This window comes from Molothrus aeneus, chromosome 2 (assembly GCF_037042795.1).
Source record: "Molothrus aeneus isolate 106 chromosome 2, BPBGC_Maene_1.0, whole genome shotgun sequence".
NCBI classification, from domain to species: Eukaryota; Metazoa; Chordata; class Aves; order Passeriformes; family Icteridae; genus Molothrus; species Molothrus aeneus.
Window position 1 is genome coordinate 111,914,938 of NC_089647.1, and position 21,521 is coordinate 111,936,458.

At 48.6% G+C, this 21,521-nt stretch overlaps 1 protein-coding gene across 1 annotated transcript; it reads right to left on the reverse strand.

Annotated features, from left to right (window-relative positions):
* Nucleotides 1-18,264: 18,264 nt before the first annotated feature.
* Nucleotides 18,265-20,797, reverse strand: CRYAA (crystallin alpha A). The gene is made up of 3 exons (XM_066571678.1): nt 20,609-20,797; nt 19,500-19,622; nt 18,265-18,474 (listed from the first exon to the last, which is right to left on the reverse strand). Exons 1-3 carry the CDS (start codon nt 20,795-20,797, stop codon nt 18,265-18,267), a joined length of 522 nt encoding a protein of 173 aa, XP_066427775.1.
* Between the last annotated feature and the right edge of the window lie 724 nt (nt 20,798-21,521).

Consider the following 21,521-nt stretch of genomic DNA (forward strand, 5'->3'; position numbering starts at 1 on the left):
ATAAACCTTGCAAGCCTGTTACAGAATGCAGGCTCACTCCTCCACAGTTGATGTGGTATTTAAAACAGCAATTCCTGTTTTAATTCTGATACAGATCCTTTCCCTGTGTGTGCAAACACAGCAAAGTCCAGGCTGTGCCTCTGGTCTCCTCTGAAGCTGCCAGTCTGACCCACATTTCCCTTCCCCACTGATCTCTTGGTTCTTTGCCACATTCAGGCTGCCCCCAGGGATGGCTTCCTGCCTCATTTCTGGGTGGTCCCTCATTTTAAACCATTTGACCACAGTCTGCCAAGGCCGTTTGAGGGAATTAAAGCAGCATCTCCAGAGGTCTGGCTGCCCTCTGTGGGAAGTGCAAACCCACAGTGCTCCCCCACACCTGCAAGAGAGCCAAAGCATCCACCTGCCTCCCTCTGGAGCTTGGCAGAACACAGCCCTGATCAAATATCCCTCTGGCTTTCAGGCTTTGAAGAACCAAGGTTAATCTCCTTTCAAGCCTGACTCCAGGAATGGCTGGGATGTGTCAGAAGTCTTTGATCCTTGCACCATGTGGCAGGTGAGGGGATGTGCTGGTTTTGGCTGGGGTTGAGTTGATTTTCATCACAGTGGCTGGTGTGGGGGTGTGTGGGGCTCCATTGGGCTTATTTGCCAGCTGGAGCTAAACCACAAAAAGTGAAAAATCGAGAACAAAAGTCTGCAAACTACTTCCACTCTTTTCAATGCGTGTTTCGTAAGATTTTTGCAAGACCATCCCTGTGCCTGCCCTTTGCACAAAAAGGCTGTGTTTAGCTGAATGCCTCATTGGTCCAGCTGGTCTGGGTTTGAGCCTTTTCTCCATTTCTAAAGTGTATGTGTGTTAAAAAATTAAGAAATTCTTGGGGGATACCGAGAAGTTTGTAGCTCCTGTATAAGCCCACGTGGAGAAGGATGTCTGAAATACGGCAACACTGAAAAAGGTGTGCAGCTGAACAGGGCAGGATTTTAACAGACACTGAAGTAGAAAATCCAGCCTTGGAATACACACTGAGCATATATTCCATTGGCTTTGTTTATCCCAGTGTGCACAGACCCTGGCACTGAAACCCACACGGCCCCCTCATTCTGCCTTGGTTCCCCAGGAGTTTTTCTCCAGGTCATTACTCAGAAAATGCTGAGCCAGCCTCAGACCAGAAGTGTGGCAGTTCCAGTTGTGGGTTTCTCTGGGTCTGGATTGAAGGCACTTGAGATGGTGTTTTATGTTCAGACTCAGGTGTTTATTATTTCTTATCAGTAAAACAGTCTCACTGCTGTGAGTTCTGCAGCTTTTCATTAGAAGGCATAAAATGGCAACAATCTCTTGGTACAAGGACTTTTAAGACTAAACTATCCAATGAAGAACTGACACCTGGATTATTTTCCCTTTTAACCCAATAACTGATCCCAAAGAGCTGCAATGGGGACTTTTCTGCCCAATTACAAAATGCCACCCAAACCCATGGAGAAGGAGGAAGAAGAAGCATGAAGAAGAAACCCAGGACAACACCCTGTGCCCTCCATCTTGCTTCCATCCACAGCATACTAAAGACCCCAAAACCTCAATTTCTCACCAAGTGATGCACCTACACTGCTCTCTATAATCTATTTCACACTTTTGTGGATTCTGGTCTATCTTGAAGTCTGGGAAACTTTCTCCATGAATGAGGGTCAGAGTCAGTGCATCCCTGGGGGTCAGGGCACCCCAGAGCAGACAGAGAAATATTCCCAGTGCCCTGGGTTTCCACAAGAGGGAAGGCACCTTTCCCATGGGAATATCTGCTTTAAACTTCCAAGGAAAAACAGATTCAAGAAAAAAGTGGAAGCCAGAGTCAGGTTCTCCATAGGGATGGGAATCACAGGCCAAGGGCTCCAGATGCAGCCTTGCCAACACTGCACTGGCTTAGCTGGCTGTGCACATGTTTGGGAAACACTCTCAGGCACTGGGGGGATTCCTGGGGCTGTCCCATGCAGGGCCAGGAACTGGCGGTGATGATTCTTGTGGTTCCCTTCCAGCTCAGAGTAGTTTGTGATCAGGGCAGCAGCAAATTTCTTGTACTTTGTCAGGAGCCTGTAAAACAAGTGAGCCCCAGCTGAAGGGTTTCAGGGATTCACAGACCTGTCAGACAAGCCTAGGCCAAGTCTCAAGCAAGCCTGAGCCAATGCCTTTCACTTGGAAATTCAGGGTAACCTTAGGCTCTGATGGAGCTTAACACCACAGAGGCCCTGTAAGTCCAAATCCACCAGGATGCCTTAAGACCCTTCCAGGACCAGAGACTGTGTCCAAGCCCATTTCCAAGTCAAGACTTGTTTCAATGCTGCAGTATGAATAAAAATGCAATAAGTTCAATGCCTGACCTGATAAGAGGAGAAGAGAGATTTATTTTTAAACAAATGAAAGTCACTCCCTCCTACTGTCACAGTCACATAACCCTAAGCACTGAGGAGTTCATATCCACAATTTCTCACGCTGGCACAGAGGACCAGGAGCTGCCAGGGCTGCCCAGTCCTCACCAGGACTCCTGAGTGACACTGTCCAGGTTCAGAGGTGTTTTTCACTCATCAGGCTCTGATGAGTCTCTCCATCCTGCCACACCTCCCTGTGAGTCATCAGCATTTTGTCTCCTGAGTCCTTTGTCTCCTGCTCTGGGTGTTCTGAGGAGCTGTCCCTGGCTGTGCTTCTCTAAGACCTGCCAGTCCAGGTGCCACCAACTGTTGGGAAGAATGAAAGTTTGACAAGAAAGTCTCACAGATATGTGTGCTTGGCAGAAAGATTTTTGCATGTAGAATCTGAAGGAATAGAGATGGAAGCAAGTCTTGATATAAAAGAAAAGAATTGCTGGGCCAATCTGACTGAATAACCAAGGAGGCAAAGGGTGTGTTAGTTAGAAGGGGTTTTTAGAGCAAAGGATAAGCCCACCTCAAACATGAAGATGTTTTTACCAAGCAGAAAGACAGCACAGGCAAACAAGTCAGTAAAGCTGCAAGTAGAAAAAAGGTCTCAGAATTTTCCACCGCAAGAAAACTGAAAAAAGTTTTTCTAGTTTAATCTGTAATGTACTAACTTTTAGTGATTGGAGAACAGTAACATGAATATGGTAATTACAGTAGTTATGACAGGCTATAGATAAAAGTTCAGGTATAGATTGGTTGTACTGCATTAAGATGCTCAGCAAAGAACAGTCTATAATGCATTGGAACCTAAACCAAAGGGTCTCCAGGCCTGCCTGCAGCTGGAGCTGGCAGCTGTAGGCACAGCTCTGTCACCCACCACCCTGGGCTGCTGCAACCTCTTGGATGGAATAAACTGCATTTTGGAAAGCTGCCTGGAGTCCCACATCCCTCATTCAGGCTCTTACTACCAACAGCTGCCATCCCTCCTGTCCCCCTCCTGCCAGTCACTCCTTTGGGAGTTTTGCATACCAATATTCCCATTTATTCTCCTTTCTTACCAAGCCTCACACTTCTGTCACAATTTCCCCTACCACCACATGGGCTCTGCATGAGTCTCTGCTTGTGCACTCCTCTCATCTGAGCTTCAGGATGCTTCCAAGAGGGAGAGCCTGGCACTCTCTCATCCCACAAGGAAGGTTTCAAGGCACTCAGATGAGGAGCAAAGTCATCCAGCAGGTCTTCTGAAGTCAGGTCTTCCTGAGCACCAGGTGGGTGCTTTGGATAAGATTTATCCACTCAGATATAGATGAATTATCTCCTCCTGAGCTCCCTGGCCCAAGAACAGAGCCCACCCTGGCCATCTCCACCTGGTGGAGATGGCCAGGAGTGGGTCAGATGGAGGGTCCATGGAGCAGCTACTCCTTTCCACTGCCTGCCCAGGGAGAAAAGGACAGTGAGCTCAGATGTGATGTCTACCCCAGGCCTCCAGAGTTAGGAGAGTTGGATCCCATCCTTGCAGCCCAGAAAAGAGTAATTAATAGGGGTGGGAAATGCATGGATGGTGGGGCTTGCCATTCACAACCTTGTAAGAGACAACTGCTCACTCTGAAAAGTTAAAGAGGTTTATTAAACCTTGACAAAAATACAACAAAGGACTGCATAAGGAAAAAGCTGCAGTGCTGGGAACTGCCCCTCATGCACACCACATGGCCAGTTCATCTTCAGGATGGATGCTCAGTCTTTTATACCCCTGGGGGCTGCATCAGCCAGCCCTGGCCCTCCCAAGGTCTGTCAGTCAGCCCTTCTGTGCCATTTATCAGTGCAAACTGCTTTCTTGTCACTGGGTTGGAGCTCAGGTGTTGCCATGCCCACCCCCTGAGCACCCCCAAGCTTTTCCATTCCCAGCTGCCCCATGCAAGGGACACCTGTGCAGCTTCCTTGTACCTGTCCTGGACAGCCCAGGCTGTCTGATGGCAACAATACAGGGGGGAAAGGGAACTGTGGGGAGAACAGAGGACATCTAAACCACAATAACATAACCATACATCACTAAAGCTTTTATTAATATTCACACAATAGTTAACTTTTAATTGTGAGAGCCAATCATCTCATTATCCATCTATAACAACCTGTTCCCAAATCCTTTCCTACCTGCTCATTCCATGCCAGTTTGAGCTTCCCCACACTTCCTACAAACTCCCTAAAAGCATGAGCAAGCTGAAAGGAGGATTATTCCTCTGCAGACTGCTCTCTGCATTTTCATCTCCAAGCATCCCTCTCCTGCTGGGATGCTGGCAAGGCCCTTGAGCTGACCTGCAACCCCCTCCCTCTAGAGCGGCAGAATTTGGGTCTTTTGATCTTTCACCCTATTGATCTAAGTTGGCTCAAGGGTGGTCAGGAAGTGCTTTGCATTCTAGAGAGCACTGAGGCTTGGGAAGAAAATGTTCTGTGAGCCATGCTGGGCAGGACAGGCTTTCAAGTTGCTGTTCATGACAGGAGGAGGCTGGATGGGCTGAAGCAGGCAGTCCCTTCCCCAGTGACATTCCCAAATGCACCAGAAGGGCAGCTCAGCAGCCTCCACCTTACCTGTCCCACTGGTGTGCAGCCTTCTGGTTTTTGCCTGAGGCTTTGATTCTTAAAAAAGTGAAGGGAAACTCACACAACTGCTGGGGGAGTTCTGCTGCCAAGCCAGATCCAACTGCAAGCAAAATAAATGTGCAGGCAGGGTCCAAGGGGAGCCCCAGACACCAGCCAGTGTGTTGGTGGCAGCTGGAAAATTTGTGGGCTCTGAAGTGTTGCAGGAGACCTTGATGACTCCATGCATCTCTGATGCATGTGAGTGCACTGGTTAACTTGGGAACAGGTGTCCAAATGTCCCAGCTTGCTGGGAATAGGCTCTGTCACCCTCCCTCTCCTTGTAAAATCCTATTTTCAGCACTCTGGCAATAAATAACCCCCTTGTCATGCACCGTGGGCTCAAACAGGGCCATCCTTTGGAAGGGAGGGTTATTTTCAGCTGTGATTTTAGATGGAAAGGGGAAGCTCTGCTATTGTATTTGCAGGAAGGAATGATGAATCTGACTCCATGTTCCTGAAGGCCAATTATTTTATGATACTATATTATATTAAAGAATACTAAACTAAACTATACTAAAGAATACAGAAAGGATACAAACAGAAGCCTAAAAAGATAATAATGAAAACTTTCCAGAACCTCGACACAGCTTGGCCCTGATTGGCCAGTGAGTCAAAACAATTCACACCAGAATCCAATGAAACAATCACCTGTGGGTAAACAATCTCCAACCACATTCCAAAGGAGCAAAACACAGGAGAAGCAAATGAGATAATTATTGTTTTCCTTTTTCTCTGAGGCTTCTCAGCTTCCCAGTAGAAAAATCCTGGGTGAAGGGATTTTTCCAAAAATATGAATGTGACACTCTGCATAGAGGTTCTGGCACTTTGCGAGGCTCAGCTGAATTGTTGGTGCCTGCTGGTCCCCACAGTGCTCCTGGTGTGGTGGTGCCACCGTGTCCATACAACCCAGGGTGAAGTGACAAATTGATTAATGTCAGCAGCCTGGCCCTTGGCTGGAAACAGATGATCTTAAGGGTGCTTTCCAACCCAAACCCCTCTGTGAGTCTGTGATTCTATCACTTCTTTGGCATTCCCACTGCACGTGCACAGCACAGAGATCAGCACCCTCCTTTGCACACACCAGATGTGTCTGCTCACTGCCTGCCATCCCAGCTCAGAAATGGCTCTTTTGGAAAGCACTGCTGCCAAATTTCACCTGTGTCCTGGTTTAGGGCAAATTTGGGAAAGAATCTCCAAAAGGAGGCCCCTCCAGAAAGCAAACCCACACGGCTCCTCCCCCCAATCGGTTTGGGAAGGATTCCTCAGAGAGAAGTGGAAAGAACCTGTTTATTTAACAGGCACAGCACCTCCAGCACACAAAATGAACAATACAGGATGACACCACTCTTTCACTGCTCTGAAAAAGATGACAAATTCAGAAAGTCTCTCTTGGGGGTGGTTGCTCTGTTATCAGTCCCTCCGGCGCTGCTGCAGCCACAGGGTGCAAACCCTCGGTGTTCCCAGGTCCCAGTCTGGAGCAGGTTCACATAGGTCCAAAAAAGGGAAAGGAAAAACAGTCCAGGAAAAATTTGGACTGCTTAGCTAAACTAACTAATGAGCAGAAGCAAAAAGCAAGAGCAAAGCAGGAGCAAAGCAGAAGCAAGAGCAAAGCAAAAAGCAAAAGCAGCACCATGTACTGCCCTGTCTGTGTGTCCCGCCAGCCGTGGGGGAGCGGCTGATAGCAAAACCAAAACAAAACTTTCACTCTTCAGAGCCAGTCTGGAAGGCACAGAACATGATGTCCAGCATAAACAGAACACAGGAATGGGGATACAAGCATCATAACATCACCCTAGGACAACCTGGCTGAGCAGCTGCCCTGGGGTGCAACAGGAGGAATGAATCCCACAGGTGATTCAGGAGCCAGCTGCTGGGAGGTGGCAGCTGGCTGCAAAAGGGGGGTGACACAGAGGGAGAGCTGGGTCAGTTTGGGTGTGGGGCACTGCCAGGGACTGGTGGATGGATCAAAAGGCAGTGGCTTTAGGGGGAAGACGCTGCCCAGAAGAGAGATGGATTCAAAGAGAGCCCAGTAAAAAAAACCTCTCAGTTTCCCTTGGTGCTTTGCTGTGGAGCACATAACTCAGAATTATAACAAAACTCAAACAACCAACAAAAAAAGTGGCTGTTTCTCCCTCTCTTCACATTCTCCCTGCAGGAGCCCAGCTAATGCCCTGGAGATACCCCAGGGAGTGTCACTGTGCCCCCAAGCCAAAGCCAGGCCCTGGGCCCTCCCTCTGGGGTGAACAGGGGCGTTTCCACCTATGCACAACTTCATCCCTTGAGGCTGCTTCTCCACCACCTCCTGCTGGGGATAGTCTGGGGCTTTCCGAGGAGTCTTTGGCTCTCTAGCTACAGGGACTTTCCCCAGGAGATTTTTCTCCACAGCAGGACATGTCTGAGTTTTCTCCATCCTCTGTGAGCAGATGCTGCCAAAGAGTCCTGACAAGAGTAAGAGCTCCCACACTTTTTCCCAGGGCACCCACCCACCAGACCCAAAATACCACAAAAGCCTCCTCCAGGCACAGATCCTGGCACTCAGCCCTTGAGTATTCCCAGCTGATATCCCGTGGTTGCTTATCACAGAATCCTAGGATGGTTTGGAAGGGAACTTAAAGAACATTTCGTTCCAACCCCCTCCTATGGGCAGGGACACCTTCCACTGTCCCAGGCTGCTCCAAGCCCCATCCAGCCTGGCCCTGGACACTTCCAGGGATCCAGGGGCAGCCACAGCTGCTCTGGGCACCCTGTGCCAGGGTATCCCCACCCTCACAGGGAGGAATTCCTTATTAATATCTGATCTAAACCTACTCTCTTTCAGTTTGAAGCCATTCCCCTTGTCCTTGCCCTTGCAAATGTTCCTTCCTCATGTACGCTCTCTTCTGCCTCTCCTCTGTCTTCTTAAATCTTGTCACACCTAAACTTTGGTCCCCACTATCAAGGGGCTCAATAATTCCCTCTCCCTGTCCCAACCCTGCCTGTGCAGGGCTCGTGCAGCCACCTGAGCTCATGTCATCTGTCTGCCCAGAGCCACACAAGCAGCTTTTGCACCCAAAGCATCCAGCCTTAAAGAAATCCCATGGTCTAGAAGAGTCTTGGTTTCTGTACTCTGTATCTCTACAGTGTACTTTTTAACATAAAGAATTATACCAAATTGTCATGCTTATCTTATAACACGAAGTAATAAGTTTATTACTGTATCCTACCCACCTCTTTACCCCTCTGTAATGTCCAGACTTCCATCTTCCCTTTCTTTAAGGTTTATCAGAGAAGTGAACTTATCAGATGTGGTATTTGCTGGGTCCTTAGGACAAAGGAGGAATTGAGAATCTGATTTTATGTTCTTAGAAGGCTAATTTATTGTTATATTATATTATATTATATTATATTATATTATATTATATTATATTATATTATATTATATTAATTATATTATATTATATTATATTATCGAATGCTATACTAAAACTATACTAAAGAATAGAGAAAGGATACAGACAGAAGGCTTAACAAGGTAATAATTAAAAACCCGTGACTCTCCAGAGTCATTGATCATTAAGTAAAAAAAATTCACACGTTGGATAAACAATCCCCAAACTACATTCTAAAGCAGCAAAACAGGGAGAAGCAAATGAGATAACATTCTTTTCCTTTTTCTCTGAGGCTTCTCAGCTTCCCAGGAGAAGAAATTCTGGTGAAGGGATTTTTCCAGAAAATATGACAATAACAATCAGACAAGAGGTTAAACCAGATTTTCTGCTGCTGTTGCATGGTCTCCCAGCTCTGCTCCCATTCATTGGCAGACACATGAGTGCTGACAGCACCTGTGAACCCATGGAAGGGTGTTGAAATACCAGGTTCTTTCCTGCTCCAAGGTCAGGGTGAATAAAACTCAGGAGATGCTAGTTTTGAAGTCTCACACTGAAGTTTATTACCTTTATGTATTACAAACTCACAAGATGTGAGCTCTGTCTAACAAGTCAAGAAAGTGAGCTAAAATGGTGTCTGTTCAAGGCTATTTAAGTCCCAATTACCCAATAAACAGTTGACATCTATTTTATTTATGCTTCTAACCACCAAAAACCTGCAATGTGGACATCTTTCATCCAGTTGGAGAAAACTACCCAGATTTGTGAAGAAGGAAGAAGAAGGTGCAAAAAAACCATCTAACTCACACCCAAAATTCTCCATCTTGGTCCCATATATCCCCATATACCAAAAGCCCAATTCTAAGGTTTTTTTCACCCTGTGAGATCACACAATACTATCCAAACCACACACACACTGTTTCTGTGCTATCACTCAATTTTTGAAGCCTTTTCCAAAGTCTCAGGTAAAATGAGGTGTTTACTTGAGGGGTTGGCACCCTTAAATTCAGAAAGCTCAAAGTTTTCAGCCATCAGAGTTCCAACAGAAGGGCTGCACAGGCATCAAGCAGGAAAACTTTGGCAGAAAGTCTGGGAAATGTGGCTGCTGCCACTGTCCTCCCCTGCAGACCAAGCCACAGCAGTGGAAAGGGGTGATGTCAAACCTCCCATAACAATCACATCCAAGACTCATCTCTCAAAGTCCTCACCGACTTGCAGATTGGCTTCAGAGCTCAAAATCTCTAATTTTTCCAGCTGTGCTAGTGGATGTAATGACAAATATTCCCTCTGTCTACAACCCTTTGACCTGGCTGTGTCCTGAGACACTGCAGCAAAATCTGCCAGAGACCTCAGAGTCTGGTTCTGTTCCAAGGTAAGGGCAGCCCTTTACCTCAGAGGCCTGAGAACCTTGAGTTCACACCTGATTTATTCCAAGGTAAGGGCAGCCCTTTACCTCAGAGGCCTGAGGACTTGAGTTCACACCTGATTTATTGGGGGACTCCATTCTGTGGTGCAAGCACATGGTGAGGAACCCCCCTCTGACCCAAGGGCTGTGGTGGTCACAGGCAGAGGGGTTTTTTTGGCACAGTGGCTGCTCACCTCAGTGGTTCCTGTCCCCACATTGCCCCTGCTGCAAACCCCTCCCGCAAGGGCTGGCAGTGAAAAGTCTGAGCAAATGAAATCACAAGTGCTGTGGGTGTGAGATTTTCCTTCCATTTATGCTGCCTTACTCCAAAACACGCAGGTAAAATTCTGTCAGACTTTTCTGTCTTATTTTAATTACTTTTTTGGTTGGTTGGTTGGTTGGTTGTTTTTCTTTTGTTTTTTTTGGGGGAGGGAGATTTTTAATCTCTTGGTTCAATTAATGCATTTTCAGCTGCTTGGTTAAGGACCCAAACATGGAACTCACACGATGAGGCAACCTCCTGCAATTTGAATGGGAAAAAATGTGAATGAGAAGCTCAAATTCCAGTTCAGTCCCCCTCAGTGGCTGACCCTGAGCATCACTTGGTGGGAGGGAGAGCAGAACAGCCCAGCTGCACAGTGACCACAGCTGAATTCTGCTACACCTCTCTGGAGAGTATTTACAAACATTTCAGGTGCTGCAGTGGCTCCTGCACTTCATCTTATCAAAGGAGAAAAGTACATATATCGCCTCTAATCTGTGTTTTGGTTTGGATTTTTTTAAATTTTGTGTTACTGAAGCATAAAGGAGTTGATGTGTCTGTACTACTTTAGCTGGAGACTTTACCTCTGAGTTATCTGCCAGCCCCCCAGGAGAGGTGGAGTGTAGCTGGGCTGCTTTTGTCAAAGGGAGATGGAAATATAGCCAACTTCTCCAGCTCGTCCATTGATACTATTTCTTATTTGAGCCTTCTGTGCATCCCAGTCTACGCCTCTCTTACTCTGTGCTGCCTTTTTTATTAGGCTGAAATGATGGGGAGATAAAATGATAGAGCATTAGTAGTGCCTGGAAGAGAAAAGCCAGCCTGGCAGGCTTGCAAGTCAATTCTGCTGTGTGCTGCTAGAGAAACTACAGCCCAGCAAAAAGTTGTGAACAATTGCTCTCCTCTACAAAATCCTTTCCCAGACTCTGCTGAACCACCCTGCCACTGCTGATTAAGTTCATCATATTCCATTTTCCCTGTGTTGATGTGGCAGGGTGTTTGTTTTGCATTAAATTCAGGTGAGACTTTGAGCTGACAGGTTGAAAATCAATGAGCAGCAGAAATCATCTCAGGGGAAGCCAAATTGCTACAGGGGCTGAAGGAGCCTGTGGGGCCTCCTGGTTGTAGCCCCATGGACAGGGTCATAGATCCTGGTGTCATGAACCTCACAGGGGAGGGAAATAATGACATATCCAGAGACTGAAACAAAGCTATGTATAGCTTTTCTTACCCCTTTGGCCTGGTGAAGCACATAAATAAGTCAGGCTTTTTGCATTACTGTTTTGTGGAGGGTTTGGAAGAAGTTCATAAATTACTGGAGAAGAAAGGTCAGGATCTTAAAGAATGCTTTGGAAAATCATCATCCTTGGGAGGGATTTGACACGCTTTGTTTACAGTGTGAGAGAGTTCAACATGCAAATCCTCCCAAAAGCCCAAGGAGCCTTCCAGCAAAACCAGCGGAGACAAGGCTAGACATTCCAAATAGTTCCCTTTGAGTAAAAACAAACAACAATAACAACAAAAACATGGCAGGAAATTAAACCCCAGACCTTCCTTAGTCAGCACTGAGAACTATGAAGCAGATTTCCAAAGGCCTTTACAGCTCAGCTCTGAGTTATCTCAATATCAACATCATCAGAGCCAAATGTGTTCCTGCAAGACTCAGCAGAATGTCCTGGGCTCATGCAAGGGACAAAGGCCTCTTTGACCCTCAGTGGCCTGCAAAACACTGTGAGGGGCCTGTTCCCCTGGGCTCCCTTTTGTTTCCACTCTGGTGACTCAGTGGCAGGGTGATCCTGCATGTCCCATGTTCCAGCACGGCTCAGCAGGGAGGAAAAGGGCATCAGAGGTGGGAGCCTAGCTTTGGCTCTGAGATTTCCCCAGCAGATGGAAAAAATGAGAAACAAAAAGTTGTGGAAATAAGCAGTGTGGAAGGCAGAGAGCAATGCATTAAATCCTGCAGCGAGGGGCTGACATCAGCCCGAGTGGGTGGAAAACAGAGACAGCGCGGACAATGGTGCTGCTCTGCTCCCTCTGAGCGCCTTGTCAGAGAAAAGAGAGAAAAAAACCTTCAAACAATTATTGTGGGGGATCGGGGAGGGGGAAAAAAGGAAGGAAAAAAAGGAAAGCCTAACATTCCGTGGAGGAATGTACAGGAGATGCTCGGCAAATCCCGAGTGTGACCTTGCCACCATCGCGTGTTCCCCTCTGTTCGAGGCGGAGGATGCTCGGTGCCACCGGCGAGGAGCTGCTGCCACCTCCCGGGTCCAGCCGGGCAGACAGGGCAGGAAAGCCTCGGGAAGGGAGACCAGAGCCAATTCTTTGGAATAAGAATTCTCGGATGAGGGTGTAAAAATCCTCGGGTGCAGCATCTCTGAGCACAGCGCTCAAGGCACCAAGGAAATAAAACTGTTTGTGTGTAAGTGCTGTGTTGGATGTTAAAGGTTTTGTGTACACTGAAACACAGAAGTGTGCAGATCTCACTGATGGCCTGAAGGCACAGCAGGCTCTGAATTAAGCAATGCTCCTTTCCCCCTGATCAGAAGGTAATGACATGATCGAGCAGCTATGAAATTTTAGCAGAGAAAGCACCACAAGCAAATCATGGAAATTCCCTTTCTCCTGACTGCCAGCTGAGCTGCTGCTTCCCCTGGGATACACCAGGCAATCCCACATTGTCCATGAGCCCCTTGTGTGCTGAACCCACTCCAAGTATAGCCTCCCCACCCCTGGAGCCTCTCAGAATGACCCTCAGCCACCCCAAAACCCCAGTGAGACACCACAGCCCACCCTGGGAGCAAGGAGTGCTTCAGGGATGCTCCGGGGCCTTGTGGATCAGCTCTGCCCACACCCTGGGGCAGCTGGGTCTCACCCTCCCCAAGCAGACACTCAATTTTCTCCCTCAGAGGAGCTCAGGCCTCTCATGATGTGTGGTAGATCTCTGGATCAGCTGGACGATGAACTCTGAGGCACAGACAAGTCTCCTGAGCTTTGGTCAGCTTGCGTCACTCCATCATCCTTCCTCAGCCTCTCGGACTGAGGTTTCATTTTTACTCCACTTGTGCTGCTCTCTCAGAAATGCCACGAACATCTGTGCCTGTCCCAAGCTGACATTTCTCATTAAAAGGGCCAGTTAATGGCAAGAGAAGCACCAGCCATGTAAGCAGGCTCCAGCCTGCTCTGGATGGGCCCTGACTGCATTTCCCCTGGGAAAAGCCAGATCAGGAGCTGGAAATGAGGGACACGGCAGGCACCTGCTCCCCTGGTGTGAGCTGGTGGCTCTCCAAGCCAGTCCTGACAAGAGGTCACACCAGAGGGACAAAGTCTGAGTTAGGGAGGGCAGACTCCACATCATTACAGTCTCCTCTGGCTGCACATCTCAGATTTATGTGCCCAACACTGCAATAAACTGCAGAGATGTGCTCAGTGTTCTTTTGAGAGAATACTTGGGATTTTTTACGTGTTTGAAACCCTTTTTTTTTTTTTTTGCTAACAGAGGCAGCTACTGCTATTTTAATTCCAGATTTAGAGACCTGTGTGGCAGAACCCAAATCCTGATGATGACGATGATGATGCCGAGGACATGAGGAGTTTCAGAGATGGCATGCAGCAGGATTTGCTTTGGGTGAAAAATGCTGGTAAACTTTCAGGCTACTCCCAGTTTTTATGGTGAACTTGTAAATCATTCAGAAACCAAGAAATGCCAGAGTTGTGCAACTCTGGTTGGATCCTTGTGCCCTGGGTCCCATCTCCCTGGGGAGGTGTTGAAACCTGGTGAGAAGGGGGTGCCAGAGCAGAGGCAAGGCTGCCACCCCGTGGGGACACGGCTTGGCCAGGCAACCCTGCCTGTCTCCAGGGCTGTCCCTCTGCCAGGAGCCAGGGGACAGCATTCCAGAGCTGCAGGATCAGCATGGGGAGGATGCAGCATCCCTTAACTGCCCCACTCCCTTGCAGAGAGGGCTGGGCGAGCTCTGGCTGAGCTCTGGGTGAGCAGGATGAGGAGAAGCCTCCTTATGCCCCTGCCAAGGAGGGGTGACAAGCCAGCTCTGGCCCAAATGCTCAGGGACAGCTTCCTGGCTGGTGGCCTGCAGGTTGGATCCTGCCAGTTTTTGCTCCTGGGTTTTTCTTGGAGGAACAGGACCCTGGCAGAGGCGCCCTGCCCAGGCAGGGCAGTGCCAAGGAGGGGAGGGGGCAGCACCAGAAGCAGCTGCCGCTGTCCCCCAGGTCACTGCCACCCCTCTGAGTCACTGGGGGCTGTGGGAAGAAGGGGAATTACTTGGAGGAGGCTGCATGTCCCTGCAGCACCATCTGCTGCCTCCTCCTGAGAGCCCTCTGATAATTCCTCTGGAGGAGAAGCTGAAGTCACTTCTGCTTTGCTGTGGGGAAGCAAGATTGCCAGTCTGGATGGAAAAGGAGGGCAGGTAATAAAAACTCACTGCAAAAAGGATGAATAGTCACCCTGAGTAGAAGCCCTGGTTAAAGGCCACGCTTCACAAACTGCCCAGACACTTGGAAAGTTCCCTGTTGCTGCCTTTTCCTCCATTATAAAACTATCAACTAATTCACAACCAAAAAAACCTCCAAGAAATACTGTTAATCCTTAGAGAGTGTTATCAACACATTATTAACAGGTGAATTTGCAAAGAAAGTTGTGGTGAAGAGCTCCTTCCTGAAACCACCATAGGTTATGAATAACAAGAATTTCTCTAAATGACAATTAATATCAGCAAAGGGAAACAAGAATTTTTGCAGAGAAGAGGAGGAGTATCCTGGACAGATGTGACTGGGAAGACTTCTAGGTGAAAAAATTGAAATATTTTGAGTGACATACAGGCATTAGTGACACTGCTCAAGCTGTTCTGCAAATGGATGAGCCCTTTGGGGTCAGAGGGGCTCTGGGTTTGGGGACACATTCCCTCTACCACACAAAACACCACCAGACACCCCAATGCCCTTGCACAGAGGCTTTCAGAGCTGCTTATGGGTTTAATTAGCTTATGGATTGCAAAAGGCTTTAAAATCATCCCTTCTCAGAGCAGGAAGGCAGTCATGGTCTGGTGTCCCCAAAAGTGAGGGGCAGCATGGGTCCTGAGCTGCTGCCCCCCGTGTGGCTCCTCAAACCCGCCCTGATTTCCTGTCATAATTTCCTATCAAAACCCTCACTTTCTGCCAGCCAGGCATAAAAAGGGGCCCACAAATGGCTCAAACATCATTTCATGGCCCTGACAGACAAACACAGGCTGCTCAGGCACCTGCAGAAAACATCTGCACGCAGATCACGCTCAAAATCTGTTTCCCTGTTTTTACACCCCTGAGAGGTTTGAATGGGGGTCAAATGTCTGGGATTCGATTTTTTTTTTTTTTTTCCTCCTGGCTTTTCTGGGTTTCTGTCAGGAAGGGGAGAGATGTCAGCACATGGCAGGGAGGCACCGAGGCTCTGGCAAAAGATGCATCTGAAGGGAAAGCGGCAGAGGCTGGGGACCTGTTAGCACCAGGCAAAGAAAAGAGGCAGCTTCAGTTAAAATGCCCTTTCCATGCCTGCAGCCACAGCTCCCTCTAGGAATGGAATTGCCCTTTCCCAAAGTGCACTCATTCACGCCTTCCCCCTGGAGATGCAGACACAACGGGGGCTGCACAATTTGTGGTAGAAAGCTCTGAGATTGCCCAGTAATTAATCTCAGTAAAAAAATGGTTTAAAAGAGTGTCAGACACTGAGGGGATTTATTGCTTTCTAATTACCAGACAGTAATCGCCGTCCTTTGCTTTCTCCTGCATCTGCAGCACTTTCCCACTCCTGCAGCCTTGTCCCAGCCTCTGCCACAGGTGCTGTGATGCTGGTCCCAGTAATGATTCCTCAGGGGATGCAGGCAGGGACTGGGGTGAGCCCTGGGGCACATTCACTTTGTCTGGATAAGAGATGATGCCTCTGCTCCTTAACTCCCAGGCCTCCCTGAATTTTGGCCTAGATATGGCAGAAGCAAGTGGCTTTTAAATTTAAATAGTCTCAGAGCTTCTGTGTTTATGGCTCATATTAATATCTAAGCCCACACTGTGAGGAAAAAAAAAAGAAAAAACCAACCAACAAACAACTGCATTTATTTCCTCTGTTTTTCACAGCTAATCAGCATCAAAGAGGAGGAGGTTGGTGGGCTCAGCTTTTTGGCAGAGCAAAAACTGTCTGAGATGATTATACCTATGTGGTAAATTATGGGGATGTAGGGGCCTTTCCTGAACACCCTGGATATCCATCTGTGTGGAAAGCTGTTTGAGCAGAGCATGAGTGCTGAAACCTTTACTCTTGGGTATTCACACACACTGGAGCTGTGGATTTCATGTGTGGCAACTGCAGGGAGAGCTTGTACACCCCACCCACCCTGCCTTCAAACAACCTTAATCATTAAGTTCAGATTAAATCTGTCATGTGGTGCCATGGGCATGAGGTTTGAAGTGCTGTTTGTACTGACCCAGTGGTCTGAAGGAATGGTGTGGTGGTCGGGCTGCTGAACTTTGTTCTTTCTCTGATCCTTTTGTCTTGGGTTTCTGTGGTTGAGATGACCCCGAGGTATTAGAAAGGCTTTTTTTTCCCAGTCCCATGACTGAAGAAGAACTTGAGATTCCTCAGTTCTGCTCTTCAAGGTTGTTTCTTTTCTCTTATCTATCACATTCTTTCTCTGACCTGATGAGATCTGTCCAGCAGGTCGGGTTGTGGCACAGTCCTTGCCTTTTGGGGTGGTGTTAACTTTTTATACTAGAACTATGTGTACTTTATTTACAATAATTTTCCAATACCTATCACCTATGTTAGACAGTCTGTCTCTACTCTAAACCAATCCAAATGTGCCACCATCACAGCGGAAGATGGAGGACAAGAAGAAGGAGAAGAAGGGCAGGACATGCTCAGATTCCTTCATCTTGTCTCTTGAACCCCATTCTAAATCCCCAAAATTCTATTTTTTCACCCGGTGACAAATTCACTATCATTCTACTCCAACTCTTGTGGCTTGTAAATCTTCACACAAAGTTGGTAATTGTTTTTTCCATGGGTTAAAATCAAAGGCACAGGTGTTTTTGACTCTGTTCCAGGGTCTCTGAGCCCCCTGCCAGGGTCTGGAATCACCCAGGGCAGCCAGAGGAATGTCCTGGGTCCCAACACTTTTGGTTTTGTTTGCATGAGGGATAACGGGAGCACGAAAAAAAGGCTGAGCCACCCTCACAAAAAGTACTTCCAGCAGTGGAAAGCACATCCTCCAAGTGGTGCTGGGCACCACAGTGACCTTCAGGAGCCTTCCAAAGGAACAAATGAAACCCCCAACGCCGGTTGCATGTTTCCTATATCACTTTATTGACCGCCACTGACCACGTTCTCAGGTTGAGCGCCAGATACCAGCAGGAGAGGTGGAGCTACCCTAGAGTTACAGGAGAGCAAGGGAGACAGTGTGTCACACACAGGCTGGGGAGAGCTGGCTGGGGATGGGAAGCCTCTGCACAGTGGTGAGCCCCCCTCTCTCCCCCATGAGGGCCTACAAAGACAGTGGAAAGACGTGCTTGTCCTCCTGTCAGTTGTCCCAGAGGGAAATGACAGGGCAGAGGTGTGAACAGAGACACTTAAACACTTTGCTGAAAGAAAAAAAAATACACGTTGCAACCCCCTGAAGGTGAGATGTTATTGGTAATTATTATTATTGTTGTTATTATTTCTCCTGCGGTTGCAAGGAACTCATGGCAGGTTTGGGGTCTTGAGTGTGGGGCTTGGCTCTATTGCTGTTTGAGAGTAACCAGTTGTGGGGTACAGCAACTCTGCAGGGCTTTTCCCCTGTCCCAAGCCTTGCCTCGAGGCTTGGTGCACCAGCAGCCAGCATTACTCGTGCACTCCTTCCTGCCTGATGGTGGAAATGGGCTACAGCACCAGACAAAGACCCTTTCAGCAAGTACAGCAGCATGGCAGCACTGCCATCCACGCCATCCCCACCAGGTTTAAGCTTCCAAGTCCACCAGCCGCTCACCCAGCCCCCTGTTCCACCCGAGGGAAGAGGGGGAAAACAAAAAAAAAGAAAACAAAAAAGAGGAGGAAACAAAGTGGGGGAGGAACCAAGAGAAGAAACCCCTCTAGACATTCACTGATATCTACGCCAGGGCTCTGGGAGCGGGACCTGCAGGTGGTGGCAGCCTGCCCAGCGTGGCGGCCGCCGGGCTCAGGAGGAGGGCGCCGAGCTGGGCTTCTCCTCCCGGGACACGGGGATGGGCCTCTCGCTGTGGCTGGCGTCCATGTTGGAGGGGACCTTGGGGCCCGAGAAGGTCAGCATGCCATCGTTGGACAGCGAGCAGGTGATGGCAGCCTGGTCCACGTTGGCGGGCAGGCGGTACCGGCGGTGGAATTCCCGGGAGATGTAGCCGTGGTCGTCCTGAGAGGCAGTGGGGAAAGCGGGGGGGAAGGTGTGTCAGAAACTCCCTGTGCCTCCCTTTGTCCAGCCCCCTCAGGGCAGGAGATCCACAAGCACCCCGGCTTATTGTGACACTGCACTGCCAAGACTGCCGGGCACACCTATGCTGGGGTTAATTTTACAGGTTTGTTCCCCCTGACACCTGTGAAGATGCAAGAGCTGAGCACAGCAGCAGGGAGTGATTTTGGCCATAGGTTTGATCCCAGGTTTGATCTGATTTGGGCTTCTTATTTCAAAGGATGCTTGGAGACAGAATCTGGAGGCCTGGGAAGGTAAAGGCAAGGCAGACGCGTGCACCCATGTATTTATTTATCAGGCTGCAATGCTGTGTCAGCCAAAGTACACAATCCTGGCCCCCTTCTTTTTTTGGCCAGAAGAATGAGAAGTGCAATTATTTTTTTAAAGATGGCCATGAGAATAATAACTATATTTAAAAATACATACTGTTTCCAGGCTAGAGCCTTGTCTGGCCAAAAATGTGTATGAGAAGAATTAAACCCCTGCTGGTATAATTCACTTTTCGACCCCCACAGATATTTCCATGACATCCGTGTTAAAAGTTTCCAAGCCTGAGGCACTTGGTTGGTTTTCTTTTGTTTTGTTTGCTCTTGCTTTTCTCTCCCAGACTGGCATATAAAAACTCTGTTTTCACTAAGGATTCTGGCTTATGAAAACTCAGCCATGCTTCAGCAGTGCCAGAGGATGTTCTGTGTCTGGCCCAGTGTTATTAGTGAACAATGGACATGGTCATCTGATGGTTATGGAAGATGATGATTGAAAATAAACAAAAGAGGGGTGGATTAGCTTGTTATTGTCAGATATCAGGTGGGGCTCTATGGAAACAGCCCATGCCAATAATGACAATTCATCATTAACTCTTTCTTCTGATATATTCATTTTTTTTCCTTCAGCTGAGAACCGTTGGAAAGAAGGAAAACAGAGCTGGACTCCCCAGCTGCTCCACCATCACCATCACTTCCACTTACCTGCCTTTCACTGTGCTTGCCATGGATTTCCACAAAGTCATCAATAATCTTCACGCTCAAGTCTTCGGGAGAGAAGTGTTTTACATCCAGCATGATTGTGAACTTGTCCCGATCAGACCTCACCTGAAATGAGCATTGTCACACAGTGAGGCCCCAGCTCTGGCTGTGGGGCACTGCCAACATCACCACAGGTCAAAGGACAAAAAAGGGGCGGTCTGGCACTTTGTCCTTCTGTGACTATGGGCCTCAGTGGGGGTTTTCTTCCCATCGTGGGGAGCCAGGGACAATGAGAGAGGCTGTGGGAGGTGTCAGGGTCACAGGGAGGCCATGGTTGGTGTCAGGGTCACAGGGAGGCCATGGTTGGTGTCTGAACCTTGGCTACTGCTCTGGGGAGAGGTGTTATTATCCTTGCTGCTATTCTTGTGCCAGGGACCCTTTAGCACTCAGTGACCTGCCAGATGGACCAGGCACAGAACGGGGATGGAAACCGGTGTAAGACTCTCTGGGAGCACGTGTTTTGTCCTTTCAGTGATTTATGGTTTCATTCTGGTCGTAGCTCTGGGAGGAAAGCAGTAAGAGAGGGCTACAGAAGGCACCAGGACCTGAATTTTGGATCACGGCCCCAACAGCTACATATTCCCCTACAGTTCCCTTCAGAAAATTGCTCTGGAGTCCTTCAGTGAGGGATTGCAAAAACCACCAAGCTCCCAAGGTGGAGGAGAAGGTGGAGAAAGCTCCCACTTGCACTCCCATGGTGAGCTGCCCTCACAGGCACTTACTCTGGGAGCAGCCTTGCTCTTCTTTGCTACACAGGTGGTGGGGCACAGAGCAACAAAAACAGCCTTCTTGTGTTGGAAACAGCCCTCAAAAGGAGCCAAAATGGTTCCTGTTTCTCAAAGGGAAGCTTTGTCCCCAACAATGGGGGCAAAGCCATGGGGGTTTTCCTTTTTGCCCATCAAGGGCTGGGTGGGCTCTGCCTGGCAGTGGCTTTGGGGTCTTCCTCGTCCCCTCACATGGGGCTACAGCAGTGTGAGTTGTGGGTGGAGAGGAGCAGCTGGAGGCACAAGGAGGGAGAGGAAGGAAAGGAGAGGAAATCAAAGGGCCCTTACCTCTGAAATGCCCGACTCCAGCACGCTGCGGAAGAGGGACTGCCTGTAGTAGGGGCTGATAGTGGACGAGAACAGAGGCAGGAGGTCATACTCAAGGAGACCCTCTCCAAAAAACTGGTCAAACAAACGGCTTGGAATGAGGGGTCCCAGAGCACGCTTGAACCAGGGGTGCTGGATGGTAATGTCCATGCTGCTGCTGCTGCTGCTGCTGCTGCTGCTGCTGCTGCTGAGACCTGTGGCTGCAAGGGGAGAGCAGAAGGGGCAGCGCCGCTGCTGGGGAGACAGCGAAGCCTTGGCTGGAGTGCAGCCCCAGGGAAGCTCCCCCTATATATACTGGCCTGGCAGAATGAAGGCATTAGCAGGATTCCTCTGGAAAGACATGATCTCATGATGGAGGCAACGTGGTCAGCAGAAATGCGGAGACTGACCTGGAAATGACAGTCTGGTTGGAATCGGTGCCAGATGTCCTGGAGGGATGATGCCAGGGCAGCAGGCTGCGAGGCACGGGGTGCCCAGGGGTGCTGGCATGTCCCCTGTGGAATCAAGCAGGCTGAGCAGGACACCCCGGTGGGCAACTCAAAGATGCTTCTGAAAGAGATCTGCTCCATGGGTCTTCATAACCTGACGCTGGGTTTCATTAAATTGCTTCTTTTCTGCCCCTCCTTTGAAGAAGAAACTCAATATTTCTTCCAAAGAAATGCAACAGCTTTCTTCCAAGCAAGGAAAAAGGGTCAGATTCAGGTTGAAGAAGGGGAAACTTTTTTGTAACGCACTACAAAGTGCCTCTGCCACTCGAGAGGGGCCTGACACCCCTGGCACAGGGATCATGGCATGACTGGCAGGGAAGCATGGCTAACAAATGATGCAGAGCACCATTTTTTGTCTGACAAAACAAAAACTTTCAACAAGAAAT